The 16,384-nt window shown below is 37.7% G+C and overlaps 1 protein-coding gene across 1 annotated transcript; it reads left to right on the top strand.

Moving 5' to 3' along the window:
• The first annotated feature begins 7,967 nt into the window (after positions 1-7,967).
• Positions 7,968-15,340, top strand: LOC118557709 (C-type lectin domain family 4 member G-like). Its single transcript, XM_036127917.1, has 8 exons — positions 7,968-8,073; positions 9,839-9,898; positions 10,651-10,728; positions 13,412-13,525; positions 13,909-14,205; positions 14,299-14,462; positions 14,575-14,687; positions 14,764-15,340. Exons 1-8 carry the CDS (start codon positions 8,007-8,009, stop codon positions 14,897-14,899), a joined length of 1,029 nt encoding a protein of 342 aa, XP_035983810.1. The 5' UTR covers positions 7,968-8,006; the 3' UTR covers positions 14,900-15,340.
• Positions 15,341-16,384: the final 1,044 nt, after the last annotated feature.

The raw sequence follows: 16,384 nt of genomic DNA, 5'->3' as shown, positions 1-16,384 counted from the left end.
GTTCACAGTCAAATTATGGGACATCTCCAATTTTCTGTTCCGTTCCGGTCTGACGGACTCCAGCCGGGTAAAGCTCCACAATTCCAATTGTAGCCAACAACCACCAGTTTGTCAAATTTAAATGTTGTAATTAGAGATCGTGAACCACAAATCAAATACATTTTGTATATATTTGAAATAATATTAAGTTATTTTTAATATTGGATCCAAACCACTGTTTTTGACCCCAATAAGAAAGCAGATTTGTCATTTCAACATTTAATTTGAAACGTGGAAATCCTCTTGAAATAGATTTGTGTTCTGCTTTTAATGATGATGATTGCACATGCTCCCTTAGACTGACTACCCGCTGATATAGTGGGCTTTGCTTTTCACTGATTCAAGGACATTAAAACATTTTTTTTCCAACAGTCGTAAACTCTGTCTCCTCATCCTTCACTTTAACTGCTTTTAAAAACTTTTAATTAAGTAAAATTACTGTAAACCTATTTTGTTTGATTTACAATAATTTACAGCAAAGTGGATATGGCTGAGACAAAATATAGTACTATAAATATTGTTCAATATCAAAATAATAAACTTTGTTTGTGACTGCAGCATATTACATTACGATGAAAATGTTCCTGGGAGTCAATGGGAGTTGAACACAAAACCGCAATACTCTAACCACTAGGCCACCACTATATTAAAAGGTAAAGGTTATATCGCTCCCCTTCCCTGTTTGAGGGAGCTGAAAGCCACACCTCCTACAAAACGCAGCTGCTTTGCTGACTTAGGAGCATCACTCATGTTGTTTGTCTACGCTGGTGCACATGCTCAGGGATTGACAGCTCTCTCCAGATGAATATGCAAATGTGTTACTGTGCGCTGTAAGCTCATGATTCTGATTCTTTAGCTGTAGAGGCCAGGAGAGGGTCTACAGGGAAATGTTGAGCTACTGTGTGGTTCACAGTATTGCCGTATGAAGCCCTACAGAAACTTTCGCACACATTGCCTCGTATATTAGACTTGAAGGAGGGCCCCTTCACAAAAGTTTGCCTGGGTCCCCAAAATGGCTAAGTCCACCACTGGGCTCATCTCTGGAGGTTTGTAAGGATCATGATGCTAAACCTACTCAGGAGATCAAACCACTGTTTAAGCTTTCTAACATGTTTTTATACTGTGAGGTGAAGTCAAACAGCAGATACGGCTGTAACATCTATTCTCCATCACACGATGTCCTACACAGAAAAAAGTGGAATAGAGAATTTCTTGCTGAATACAACCAAACTAATCACGACAGCAATCAGAATTTTATTGGTATTTGTACAACAATAATTTGTCCAAACAACTTTTTTAATAGACTTAAGTAGGTCAACAGCACACAGATTTAAGCCACTAAAATTGTAATGGGAAACATTGGGTATCAGGTTTCAAGATATAAGAGAACACGTTTTGTTCTTTGTTTGAACCACTTCCACAATTTCTCACATCTGCTGAAACACAGGGGCTGATTTCTACAACTGTTTCTGTCTGGTTTATTATTATTTAAATTTCTATTGCACTTCATCAATTCCTGGACTGAATATACACAGGTATGATATTTAGGGAAATTCTAACACTTCCGCAATTTTAGACACAACATTAAACAGAAAAGTGCTGCTTTCAGTTTTAACACAGGAGGTTTAAGAGAAGCTAAATTCAAGTGATCTGAAACGATCAGCTCTGGACAGAAAGTTTGGTCACAGTTAACTGAAGAGTGAATCAAACACTCAGACGTAAAATGTGTTACACATTTTCTCATGTAACCACTTCAATGTATTTCCTCAGGATAGACCTAAAAAACAAGTAAATTCAAACATGGTATTTATTCCAAAAAAAGGTAAAAAACAAAGCAACTGGACTTGTTTTCAACTACGGAAAACAAGTCCAGTTGCTTTGTTTTTTACCTTTTTTTGGAATGACCATGACCTGGATGACTGAGAATCTTCACCAGCAACATGGTATTTACATTTTTGCTAATTATAAAAATCTGAAAATGTTAGAGTCTGGGAGACTTGGTCTCCTTTTTCCTTTCTGCTTCATTCTTTTGCTCCTCTAGAAGGTGTCAGGGAGCTCGGTGGTTTGGTGGAGCAACAGGTGTTTCCCATCTGCGTCATCAGGAGTGGAGTATTTAAGAAACCTGCTGCCAGTCCTTCAATACCTGAGTGTTTACCTATGCGTTATGACTCTAGCTTGCTGCAGCTCAGTTTAGCTTCCTGGTTCCCTGTAAAGACTGTTTTCCCTCACGTTTGACCCTGTGCTCGGTTTTTGGACTGTGCATCATACAAGATTCTGTTCTGGTGTACATTCCTCAACCTCATCCACTCCTATGATCATGACCTGCCCATCCTCCACTGTACTCCTCTTCTGCCATCAGGGAACCACCTAGGACCGAGAATTCAAGAACTCAATCTCCCTGAACTCATCCCCCCCCCCCCCCTTCCCTGTGCAACTCCACCCATCACTCTGTAAGCAAACGCTTCATGCACTTTTCTGAGACATTCCTTCATGCAATAACCCTCAGGATCTCTACAGACCTTCTGGATAAATCTTCGTCCAAACCCGTACCTGGACCTCCAGAGCTCATCACAGAAGATTCAAAGTTTTTTTTTTTTTTTGTTGCTGTTTTTTCAATAAACATTATAAAACTGTCTTTGCTTCCTGAGAGTGTTCTGCATGTGGGTCAGACATGTGGCAAAAACCTTGACAGAAAAGTATGGTGTCCATTTGTATCTAAGCCCCATTACTCTGAGAGCACTAAATAAAATCCAACCAACCAGTTGCTTTCAGAGGTCACCTAAACATTATGGGTATAAAGCCAATTAGAATAAGGTGTTCAGAGGTTACTATTCAATTCCTGACATGCATGCGCACAGTGATTTTGACATTTTTAAACCCTTTTAAAATTTTTACAAGCTATGCATTTTATTAGGAATTGATTGCTCAGTCAACTGTCTAAAGAAGCCACCTAATCCTCTGAGTGTCATGACCCTGGTGGGCCAGTCTAGTTTTAATACATGTGTGAGTTATCTTCCTGCTGGAGAGGAAGCTTTAAACCTTTGTCAAAACTAACAACGTCCAGGATCTCCATTCCTTCCCCTGCACCTTCCTTTTACTCTGAAACTGCAAGTCCTGGTCTTCACTTTACTTGTGTTTCAAAGACAACTTCTATAACTGCTCCTCTCCCTTTCAGACACCACAGAACCCTGGACTCTAATCAAATCAAATCATCCAGGTTGGTCAGAAAGTTTGCAATCTAAGAAAACCCAGCAGGTTGCATCAAGTCTCTCCAAGCAGCATTCACTCCTCCTGAAAGAGCGTAGAGCCACAGTGGACAGTCGTCTGCATTGTTGATGGCTTTGCAGCAATCCCTCATACTGAGCATGCATGAAGCGACAGTGGAGAGGAAAACTCCCCTTTAACAGGGAGGAGAACCTCCAGCAGAACCAGAACCAGGCTCAGTGTGAACGCTCATCTGCCTCCACCCACTGGGGCTTAGAGAAGACAGAGCAGAGACACAGAAAGCACAGAAGCTCACATTGACCCAGGAGTACTTTCTATGTTAGATGGTAATAGAGGATGATCTGCCTCCCCTGGATGATGTCACAGATAACAGAACGCCAGACCAGGTGTACCTTCTATGAAGAGAAAAAACGACAGGGAACAAAAAGTTGAAATAACAACAAACAATGCAAATTGGAGAACAGGGGTCCGTTCTTCGTACGTTGCTTAAAACATCTGAGATCAAATGAGACATTCAAGATGATTTCATCTGGCTAATCGTGATCCGGCTAATTGGGTTCTTCGAACACACCTGCTGTTAATGATTAGTATGGCTGGATTGAGTTATCTGAGATAACTGCGCGTTCATGCATTTGTTTAAAAGGGGAAATGTATCGATAGTACTTCAGAGTGAGAGTATGTAAAGTATTGCTGACTTTACATAACTATCTCTTATTGCAGGCAAAAGAATACTTGCTCACGAGCAGGCTTAAGTTTGTGCACATGTTGCTATGACAGCAAGTCCAGGATGAGTTTCGAAGAACCAAACGATCCAAGATCATGCCAAATTGTCAACAATCAAATCCAGCTAACTGAGTTAGCGACGTACGAAGAACGGACCCCAGTAGGAGAACTCAGCAGAGTGAGAGAAATAGGCCCTGATGTCCTCCAGCAGCCAAAGCCTATAGCAGCATAACTATAGAGGTAGCTCAGGGTAACATAAGATGCTCTAACTATAAGCTTTGTCAAAAGGATGGAAAGCATAAACATGACAGTTCTTGTAAAACTGATAACTGAAACATCATGAGTTTAAGTTTGTAATCTGTTTTTAAAATCATTAAAATTTTCTTTTAGTTTCCATTGTTTATTTTGCTTCAGTTTTCCTACATCTTATTCCAACTGTTTTTTTTTACTTACTTTTATTTTCCAATGTTTTAATCATTTAAAGCACTGTTCATTGTCCTTGTACTGAAATGTGCTATACAGATAAACTTGTCCTGCCTTGCCTTGATCATAACATCAGGCCCTGTTTCAGAAAGCTAGGTTAACTGATATTCAGAGTAACTTTTGGGGTAAATTCCTGCATACCCCGGCTTTTCTGTTTCAGAAAGCTCAGAAGCCTTTACCCTGAGTTAAATTATGACGACAAATTACCCTGGGAAACAATCCTGCTACCGAGCAGAGTTGTTTGGGCTAACTCTGAGTTTTTCTTACTTCTAAGTAGAGATCTGCGTAAGGAAGTGTCGGAAAAGGAGTGGCCTTTTCTAGAGGAGCCTGTATGCTGGAGCGCAAATACTAAAAATCTGTCGAGAGAAGCTGATCAGACCACGATAAAATGTTTTGTCATTTCTGGGTTAACATATTTTCAAGTGTTAGTAAGTAAGTTTTTTATTTCAAATCCTTTTGAAGTGAATATGTATTCATTTTGTGGTGGTCAGATGTTAAATATGGGACAATACTCAACTAATCTGTCTATTATCAGAAATTAATGGTAGATGTCGAGGCCTGAACTAGGGCTGGACGATATTTTAAAAAAGCATTATGATAAAATAGAAATCATATTGATCGATATCAATAATTATCAACAAATTCAAAACATATATTTTAAGTGCAGCCCTGGTCATTTTATGCTGTTACTTAATTACCTATTTTTAAATACAAAACACACAGACACTGAATTCAAACTCAACCCTTTATTCAACCAACTTTTTACTAAAAAAGAAAAAAAAAACATGTGCTCTCTGAACCCTCAAATACTTAACGGTAAAATGTTTTTTACCATTAAAATCATGTTTTTCACAAGAAGCGGCTGTGAGAGCAATTTAATATCTAATAATATGTGTGCCGCGGTGCTAACATTTGAGCCAGCGCATTATTTTGGAACAATCAGGCTACTTGACCACAACTTTTATATAGGTGTCCTATAAGTAAAGGACAATACCCAAAGAGGTGTCCATTATCAGAAATTATTGGATGACATGGAGGCATGAACCGTCCGACACAAAGCAGAGGACTGTTGCTTCCGAGAAGTCCTTTAATTTCTGTCAATAGACACCTCAAAGGGCATTATCCCACTTATACCATGGTCACTTACAAAAGAAATAAATATTAAATACATTTTATTACTATATTGTTTTTATCAACAAGCAGCTGAGAGAAATATTTAATATCTCTCGTGTGACGTGTTGTCAAAGTAACCAGCTGCTAACCTGCTAACTTTTGAGCCAGCACAATAATTTAGAACAATCAGTAAATTTGACTGGAACTTTTTTATATGTGTCCTATGATACTTTTTAGCAGACACCCTGCAACCAATCAGAATTGAGTATTCACCCAGACAATAGTATGATCCAAGATAACTGCTGAAAGAATCAACACACACTGATACTCACATTCACTCCACTCTCTCGTCCAACTGCATTATTTCCCATGAGCTAATTTCCAACTGATATTATTTTTGCACTGTTATCTTTTTTATTCCCTGTAAATAAACTAAGCTGATGTTCCAGTATTGATATTTTTTCAGATTTGGAAGCGAGTGGGGGCTTGTCTGGGAGTTCTAAGATAAATCTTGTGTCAAGCACAGAACAGAAGGACCCAGTATTCGAGACGAACAAACAGTTTATTAAGAACTGAAACTGAGCGGGCAAGGTCTGTGTCTTCAGCAGGAACCTCTGGTCTTAATTTCCAGTACTGGTCCGGTGACGGAAAGGGATTCCAGCTGGCGAGCTGCCAACACAATGCAGCTTGTTGTCAAGCTCCGAGAGTCTGAAGTGCGGAGGAAGCGATGATCGTGGACAGGCAGAAGGTCAGAAACCGTGCAGACGATAGAGGGCAGGTAAATCCAGTGCGTAAAGTCAGAGCAGATGTCGGCAACGTAGTCGGTGGTCGGAACCAGGAGGTGCCATGGGATAATCCAGAACGGAGTCGGGTCACAATTCAAGGTTCGGTGTACAGACATCAGGACGGGCGGGCGTCTAAAGACAGATCAGGCAACAGGAATCTAGAAGTCACGACAGGTTTGACACATGAAAAGTAGGGTGAATTCTAATTGTCATATGCAGGTGGAACAGGTGAGCGGTAACGAGAACAGGACGGAGTTAAACAGGTGTGTAAGATGAGTGATGCCTTACCTTAGTAGAGACTCTACGGTAGCTCTTTAGAATATTGGTGTTTGTGCCTAAACCAATATTTTGGAACAAACACCAAACACTTTTAAACGATGAAGAAAATTAAGACACTGATGAAGTTTTGCACAAACACCTGCCACAGGTGTGTGCTAGCCAAGCGTGTTATCAGTATGAAGCCCCAGGTGTTTATATGAGCTCACCTGTTGAATGTTCTGTCCATGTATGGCCACAGGGTTGTGGTCGCCACCTGCACTGGGGTCCACCAGCATCTCCATCGTATTTTCTATATTAATGTGTAACTTATGAGCATCACACCAGTTTAAACATTCATCAGCCGCTGATCTATGACAGCTTGGGTTGGAAACAGTGTTTAACAGGCTTAGTATTTCCGTATCATCTGAGAATTTCACCACATATTAATTAGGCTGATAGCTGACACAATCATTAGTGTACAGTGTGAATAAAAACAGTGAACTGACAGCCCTGAGGTGGTCCAGTGCTGCTTCAATTTTAACTGCTGTGGCCTGTTTGACAGAAAAGAATGATATTGTTTATTTAAAAAGAGATTCACGTCTAACTGAGTTTTATAAGAATAATATGTGACTGAATGGAATTAAAAGCAGAACTAAAATTAACCAAAAGCAGTCTAGGGTATGCACAGGGGGACTCAAGATGTTTTAAAATTAGGTCTGTTACAGTTAAAATGGCATCACTTGTGCTCTGTTCCTTTCTGCATGCAATTTGATATTGATCCAGGTGTGGCTCCACCTCCAAACATATCTCCTCAATCATCAATTTCTCCACTGACCTTATCACATTGGAGGTCAGAGCCACCGGCCTAAAGTCATTGTTTACCTGGGGACAAGCTTTCTTGGGAACTGGAATAATGATGGATCTTTTCCAGAGCTCTGGCACTGAATGAGTGTTGATGGAGAATTGGACATATTGTCTGGTCCTGTCACTTTGTTCATGCGCATTGATCTAAAAACCCGAGTGACTAATTGCGGGTTTATCAAGATTCTGTTCCCATCGTCCTTGCAATCAATCTCCTCCAAAATCTCCATACAGTCATTATTCTTCGCACTTTCAAATCGCAAATAGAAAATATTTAGTTTGTTTGCTTTCATTGTATCATTTTTAAGCAAGTCCATGTTGGTTATAGTGCGGACGGAATCCCATAGGTCCAACATCTTGATGTTCCAGGTCATGAGTTGAAGTTTACAAAGATCGAGTCATCGATGGAAGCAAAAAGCAGAAGTATGCAAATCAGGAGCCATAAAACAGCAGACCTGTCACAGAGGTGGGGTGATTCACTCTTCCAGTCACATCAAACACAACAGGAAGGCTGCAGAGATGGCAGAGGAGGAAGTTAAATATGCGTCAGTGGATATAAAAACTAAGAAGCAGCCCCAAGCAGAAGGTAAGTTTATACTTCTCTGCATGACTGAAGTAAATTCTACAACTCTACTAAGTCTGCATCTTTGCTTATCTGATAACTCAAGTCATGTTTTTTTTCTTGATGTCTTTAAAAGGGTAAAAGTGGCTTCTGTGTGAAACTGAAATCAAAGATTTATGCAACAAAGGGTGTGGAAACCCAAATTAAACAGTTAAAAGTCATGGGAACATTTGTGTCCTTAAGAGGTTTTCTGGTCATCTTAAAATAATCTACCAGTCACTGTAGAGTACTCCCAATATTCATTGGCACATCTGGGTAAAAGGTCATAATTTCAATCAAACATTTAATTTGAGTGAATTCATTCAGTAAGGAAAAATCTTTAGAAGCTGTTTTTTTAACAACTAATTGTAGAATTAAATAAGAGGCACATCCGTAAGGTATGCTGTAATTCTGTGTTTTTAATGTGCTTGACTTCAGAGAAGCCGGATAGTGTTGTGTTTAAAATGTTTAATAGAAATAAACACCAAACAGAAACCAGGCACCTGACCATCACCTGGTAAAGTCCTGAGTGGCGCAGGGAAGATGACAGGAGATGTAGACAAGAACGCAGAACAACTACTCACAAGGCTTGCAGACAAGCCATAAAAGTTTCATAATCCTTTGGATAAGACATAACCCATCATGTTTTTTAATTTACCTATTGTGTATTTCTTTTGTGACTAAACCCATGACTTTGTTTCCTAATTTAGGTTTAACAACAAAGAAAATATCAAACCTTTACAAAAAGACAATGACAAAAAAAAATGTTCTGACCTGGATAATTAAGAAAAAAAAAATTGTAATTGTCGCTTACTGACAAAAACTACACTTTGCTTGTATTTTACCATCAGTGTGATTCTGTTGTGGAGATTCTTTGGAAATACTTAATTGAAACAAATTAATACTGCTATATTTTAGCCTCTTTGTTACCCATATATATGAAAACACTCAGTTCTATAGCGTCTTCGGCCAATGGTATTAAAAGCCACTGCAGGGCATAGAGAGCCAAAGCTTGTAGACAGCAGCTTTAGAGTACATCAGCTGACAGAGACATGGTTCCATTGCCCCAAGTTCAAAACAGCAAAGACAAAATAACATAGTCAAGAAAGACAGTTGTGTTTTGATCTTGGTATTGACAAATGGCTCAGAGAAACATCTCCAAGCAGAGCATTAATTAAATGATATTCAAGTGTGGGTCGGCTTCTGCTGTAAAGGTAGAATAGGTGCCACATTTACAGAGGCTTTCAGTCCTCAATGTACCTGTCCGGGGTTTGATTCCTGACATTTGGATCTTTGCTGCATCCCCCCCCCCTTATTTTTCTGCCATTTTCCTGTCTGACTGCTGCAAATAAAGAGCACTAGTGCCAAAAACAGTTTAAAAAATGATATTCAAGTTTGACTTCAATTTATATTGTTGAACAGTCATCAAAAACATCCTTAATGTTAGCATTAGAACACAGTCGGATGGCTCTAATATTGGTTGGTCAGTGTTAATGAACTGAAACTTTTTGTAATCTGCTGCTTCCAAGTACAGTATGTGGTCCCAGGCCAGCATTTCATGTGTATGGATTGGTTGCTTTGGTTAACTGTATCATCTGCCTTTCCAAAAACATGTTAGTGTATATTTTGATCGATTATCTTATTAGAAGACAAAATCATATAATGAACATATGCCTCTGCTTTTTATATGTTGGTATGTGTGTTTTTAACATCACATGTGTTTAAGCTCACTGATCTTCTGACCCTCCAGCCAAAGATAAGAAAGAGACTGTGTATGATGAAGTGAAGGTGAACAAAGAACCAGATCAGGGTAAGTAAAAATGAGCACAATGTGTTTCAAGGTAAAATGTAAAACACAGAGCCACATATAAAACAGCGGCTCAGTTTCTGTCGTTTCTAAAAGGAATAGATTATGAAAGGTGGATCTCAGCTCAAAGGGTAAAACATTAACAGAGCAGGAAGATACTGAAAAACTGGGAGGATTCCAATTGTATTTATGAGTAAACCTTGAAATTGTCTGCCTGACTGGAAACGTTGTTCCAGTCAGGCAGAGCAGAGAGAACAAAAAAAGAGCATCACGCAAAAAAATGTCTAAGTCATTTTGACAAAAGGTCAGTTAATTTCCTCATTTGTGAAAAAGTTCTGCCATTTTGTCCTAAACAGACCGTCATTTGTTTATTAAGAAGAAAAAAAATTTTTTTGTTGCCACGCAGTTCAGGGATGTTGATGTGTTTTTATTCCCTCTTGGCAGTTAAGTCTGTTAATGCATTCAGAGGATAAATAATCAAAACAATGCTTGAATCTCAAAAATTTTTAAGCTATGTATTTTATTCCTTCCTTGTTTAAGTTAGTTGACAGTTTTCTTTTTTGTTTGTTTGTTTTGTTTTTTGTTTTTGTTTTTTAACCAAAGGTCAAAAACAAAGATCATGTCAAATGTTTAAACTTCCAAAGGTATATACCAGTATTAGTAAAGTCCCCCAAGAGATTTTGACTTTAAGTTCCATCATAACAAATCTTAGAAATTTCTTGTAGTGAAACAACTGAAAATTTCACCCTTTTCAGCTGAAACAGTAGAAGACGCTGAGTATGCTGAAGTGCAGAAGCAGACAAAAAGATTTCAACAAACTCCTGACACAACTGGTGAGTTTAAAAAAATAATAATACATTGATTATCAAAGTTCTCATTCAAAGGAAACTAATTTGCACTTTTTGTTTTCTATTAGTGAAGGAAATGGGGTTGCTAATGTATTATCCCACCTGTTGTTTTTTTAAGTCCATTGATGCATTAAGAGGATTCATGATCGAACCAAATCTCACATTTTCAACCATATATTCTTAAGAATTTATTTGGAGACCCCTTTTTGGGTTAGTTGACCATTAATAAACAAGCTAATTACTTTTTTACTTCAACAAACCCAAGATGAAATGTTTTAACTTTCAAAGCTATAACAACAGTAATGGCCCCTAGGAGAGTTTAAGTTACATCAAAACATGTCTTAGAAATGTTATTGCTGTGAAACAACTTACTATTTCAACCGTTTCAGCTAAAGCAGCAGATGATGCTGAGTATGCTGAAGTGCAGAAGCAGAATGAACGATTTCAACAAACTCCCGACACAACTGGTAAGTTTTAAAATAAAGAAAAAGGCTTTGACTCACCTACCCTCTGTTGTTGTTTTTGTTATTTTCCCCCAATTAATTTGGAAAAGCTGCACTCCTGGGCAGAAGCAACAGTCACATTATTTGTTAGAAAACATGAAAAATGCAGTGAGTTATGCGGTTAGCTTAAGAACATTTACTAATAGATCGGACAACATATTTTCTTTGGAGAATGACCCAAATAATTGAGTCTCATTCGGGTCTAATGTATTCATGTACTCCTCAAAATAACAATGGTTATTTATCATTTACACTTGATTCCTGTTATTCAACAAAATATTAAGACCACTGCCCATCTTCAACGGATTTGCTGCAGTTCTCCTACCAGCCTGGCACTGGGGTGGAAGATCTTCTACTTCCTGCTCTGAGTTCTGGGCCATCTGGAGAAGCGTTGAAGCACTGTGACGATCAGGTTCTTTGACTTCTCCAGTGCTTTTAATATCATCTGAGCAGGACATCTGAGGGACAAGCTGGAGCTCTCAGAAGTGGTGAATAAAGGATTACCTCACTGGCCACCAACAGTATATGAGGACACGGTTTTGTCTACTACAGACTGGTCAGAAGTACACAGAGCCCTGCTGAAACCATTCCTGTTCAGCCTTCACACTGCAGACTTTTGCTTCAGCTCCTAAAGCTTCCATCTTCAGAGGTTCTCAGATAGCACCGCCACAGTCCGCCTTATCAAAGGTGAGAACGATGCAGGACTTTGTGAACTGGTGCCAACAGAACCACCTCCTGAACACAGGCAACACTAATGGGTGGTGATGGATATCTGCAGGCCTAGACCCACCACCCCAACACTGCTTAACATCCAGGGAACTGACGTTCCCCCAGAATGCTCCTCAGGCTCAACACAGTTGCAACCCACTGCTGCCCAGGCGGTTGGGTTAAATGCAGAGAACAAATTCCATTGGAATGTATGTTGCAATGACAAAAAAGATGATTATGACTGAGATAGTGGACTCTTATAAGTACCTGAGTGTGACTGAGGTCTTTTGGAAAACAGAGGCCCTCTTGAAAACCTTTTTTTTTTATTCTATGGTTGCATCAGTTATCTTATGGTGTAATTTGTTGGAGCTGCAGCTGATCTACAGCTGAGAAGAAATGGTCAGATAAGCTCACCAGGAAGTCCAGGGATGTACTTGGATGCCCCCTTAACCCAGTGCAGGTGGCAGGAGACAGAAGGACTCCCGCCACCTGCAGAAAAACAGGACAGAAAAACATTGTTTCTCTCATTTCATACATGAAGCTGTTGCAGAACTAATGAGCTCCTTCATTTACAGACTGCTAAATCCCAGATGCACCAAGGAACGTTATTGCAGATCCGTCCTCCCAGCAGCTGTTATATTTTATAACCAACTCTGATCCCAACAAAACATCTATAAGTGTTTAGATCCATGCTGATTTTTCACAATTTATTTCTTTATTGTAAATAATGCGTTTAGGATTTTTATACATAAACACATATGTGTGTGTGTGTGTTGTACATTTTTAAATCCCACCTACTTAGTTGCACATTTCTTTAACCAAAATAGGCTATTATTATTATTGTTATTATTATTATTATACCATTATTTATTTATTTTATAGCTAATGGTATTTTTTATGTTATACATTTATCCTTGCTGTACAGTTTCTTATTCTTCTGTTTTGTTTTGTACGTTTAACCTTTGTGTGTATCTGCATGCTCCATTTACTTTTTACTTTGCTGCTGTTGAACAATAAGGGATATTTCAATCATATTCTATTCTAATGAAGCATTTAAAGCTGAAAGACTTTGAGATCCTCTTGAAAGTTAAATTAGAATACAATTGAAAATATAAAAAAAGTGATATCTGTCTCATTTTCTCATGAAGTCCAGAACAAAAAGAAAAGAGAATTCAAATTGAAATCTGCTGCGGTATGAAAAATTCAAGGTTTTTATCTTAAAATTACCAAAACACTACTGATACAACTCTACAAAACGTTCAACTGGGTAAATTTATGCATATTCCCAGGAGGATGCTTAATCTTTCCATTAACTTTAACTGCCATTAAATTTAAAACAATGTGTTTGTCTTCTGGATAATTAAGTGTAAAGGTTGCATTTTTAACTGCAGACAGAAAGTAAATGTTTCTGCTGTTTCAGGTCATAAAGTTCATCTTTGTTGTTTCAATCTCTGCAGGACCTCTGTCAGACAAGGCAGCAGAAAAATGTCGGCGCTATCAGCAGCTGGCTTGCTGTTTTGGGATTCTTTGTGTCCTTTTGGTCCTGAGCATCATTGGAGTCTGTGTTTACTGTAAGTGCATGAAACAACAAAGCCAATAATATCTGAGGTTATACTACTGTGTAACCTCAGATATAGTCTGTCTCATAATCTTATTGGTTTATAAAAGGGTTCATTTTTGACATGAAAAAAGCTTATATTTAAATTCAATGATTCGTCTATTTCAATTAAGTAGAAACTTTCTAAAGTTGTTGAATAATGTAAAAGTTGAGATGTTTGTTGCAGTCAAGTGTAGGTTAATGAAACATTAACTTTTGGTAGGTTTTCAAAGGACTGTTTATCTTGAAGAGGAACAGAAAGTGAAATTGAACTCTAAAGCACCAACAACAAATTACAATGAAAAACCTGCTTCAGTTTATTTTCATAAAGCTATTTTCATTTTCTATTTGTAACAGTTCATGAGAGCACCGCAAATGAGTGGAAATCATACAGAAAACTTCTGCGGGAAAAAACTCACAACCTGACGGAACTCACTTCAGATTATGAGAATTTGACAATTCAGTTCAAAAACCTGACTGCAGCTTCTGCTGCCTTAGAAAAAAATATCACCACGCTGACTAAAGAAAACCAGCAGCTGCAGACAGAGAGGAAAAACCTCACAGAACAAATAGAAACTATGGAGAAACCTTGGAATGAGCAGAACATCAGTCGAGCTCAGTGGAGCGTTGATGAATATTGTCCTAAAGAAAACAGTATGTTCTATTCTAGTTGTGTTAAAATATTACCCTTAATAATAATTATGTTGGTCAGTCCAAATGTTTATTAGTTGTTCTCTGTTGTTTCAGAGAGAAATTGTAGTCCTTGTCAGAAAGGCTGGCTCCTATCTCAGTCCAGCTGCTATGTAGTTAATAATGCTGAACCTCCAAATCAGAAAACCTGGGAAGAAGCACGAGAAGACTGCAGAGGAAAGATTTCAGATCTGACTGTTGTTGGTGATGAAGCAGAAAAGGTAAAGACAGAGCTGTGGAACTGTTTATGTGAACTAAAAGTAGATTTTCTCTAAAAACTGTTGATCATGTAAGTGAAGTAAATATGTAATCATTTTATCTCATTCTCCACAGAACTTTGTTAAAGACAATAGTTGGGTTAATGACAATATTAAAGGATACTGGATTGGCCTCAGAGCTGAAGGAGGGAAATGGAGATGGATCGATGGAAGTGATCTGACCAATCAGTGAGAGATACATTATTTCTTAAACTTTGTAGAAAACAAATCTATCAGCCTTGATCTAACAGATGTTTTTCCTTAGAGCCTGGATACAGCAGCAGTCTGCAGTTGATGGTCAGTGTGTAACTTCTCTCCAGGACAGAGAATGGAGATCAATGAGCTGTGATGAAAAGAACGCATGGATCTGTGAGAAGAAGGCTTTATCTGTTGAAACATGAGATATTCAGATTGAGGGAAGTTATCTGGACAGCTTTAAATACCAAATAAATAAATAAAACCAAAAGTTTAAAAATTAAACCTATTTCTTATGTAAAATTTTGTGGTCATTGAAACAACATATTAACTGAAATTGTAAAATGCCATTTTGATTGCATCTCATATTTATTGTAACACATGTGATGTTAACTTGCCTGATTAAAGACATCAGTTTAGAAAAGGTTTTTGGAGTTTGGAGGTTTTTCAGATTATTTGTCTGAGCTGCAATATTTACAGTTTATTAACAGATTCATGAAAAAAACAGACATGATTCAGTTCCATGTGACTTGAACATTTTACTGAGTTTTTGAAGGAATTTTCCTAATCATGATTTTAGGAATCCCACTTTGTGTTTAACTTTCTTTAATGGTTATGATCCTGATTATACATATTTAGATGCTGCTGCTTGTTTAAAGATGTCAAAGAATATAAATAATATCTGTCACTTTTTCTCTTGTCATTTTTCTGTCACATTGCTCATCAAACATCTGGGAGGCCTGAGTTTGTTCCTGAGCTGCACAAAGATGATCATAATTCTGTTCATATTAAAGCAAACAATCTGGGTTTGGAAGTAACTCTGTCTCTGTTATCATGTTTCCCTGAGTTGATGCAGGTTTCTGCTGTAGGTCACATCAACGTCTTGTTGTGTTCGTTTAGTTTTAAAAAGCTACAGACAGGAAATAGAAGAAGGGCAGAAGCCTGAGAAGAAGTTGTTGACACACTGTGGAGTTTGAGATCATCCAAAAAAAAGAGATTTAAATGCAATGTTTTTTTTTTTAGTAGCTATTTCTAATTAAACTAAATCCGGGAAAAACTTAACTCACCGATTTCTTAACTTTGAATCTGTTATTAAAAAATCTGAAATATTAATCGCATTTTCAGTTTTCTTCCAGATGATTATTGAAAAAAGGAAAATATTTTAATTCAAATCCTTTTTATTTTATTTTGTTATAGTCAATCATTTATTTTCTATTTTGACAATAAAGTGTTTGAGACATTCATAATCCATAGTTTAGTGGTAGTGAATTTTTTTTTGTAATATTTGAAATCACGTTGTCTGCCAATTCTTTTCCGTAACACTTAATCAAGTCTATTTCATTGTTTGCATTTGAAAGATTTTAACATGGGATTAAGGATTAATATTTTTAATTCAACTTCTTTGTTCTTTCTTGAGTGATATTCAATAATTTATGTTCTGTTTTGTCAATAAATTAACAGGATGAGGCATATAACCATCTTGTTGGAACACTTTCACAGCTACATGGACACATTTATCTTTATTTTATGTGTGTGCATGATTTTCTTCAGGTCAAGTGAAACAGAACATATGAGTATGGGGCTGGTTTGACCAGAGGGGAGGAAGCAGAGAAGTATGTCTTTCTCTCAAGGATTTCAGTTACCAAAAACACATGTCCAAAGCAGGTAGGAAGGCCAAACACGGCTTTCTT

The sequence above is a fragment of the Fundulus heteroclitus genome, chromosome 3 (assembly GCF_011125445.2).
Source record: "Fundulus heteroclitus isolate FHET01 chromosome 3, MU-UCD_Fhet_4.1, whole genome shotgun sequence".
Taxonomy (NCBI): Eukaryota; Metazoa; Chordata; class Actinopteri; order Cyprinodontiformes; family Fundulidae; genus Fundulus; species Fundulus heteroclitus.
The sequence above is the reverse complement of the archived record's forward strand: the minus strand, read 5'-3'. Positions and strand labels throughout refer to the sequence as shown.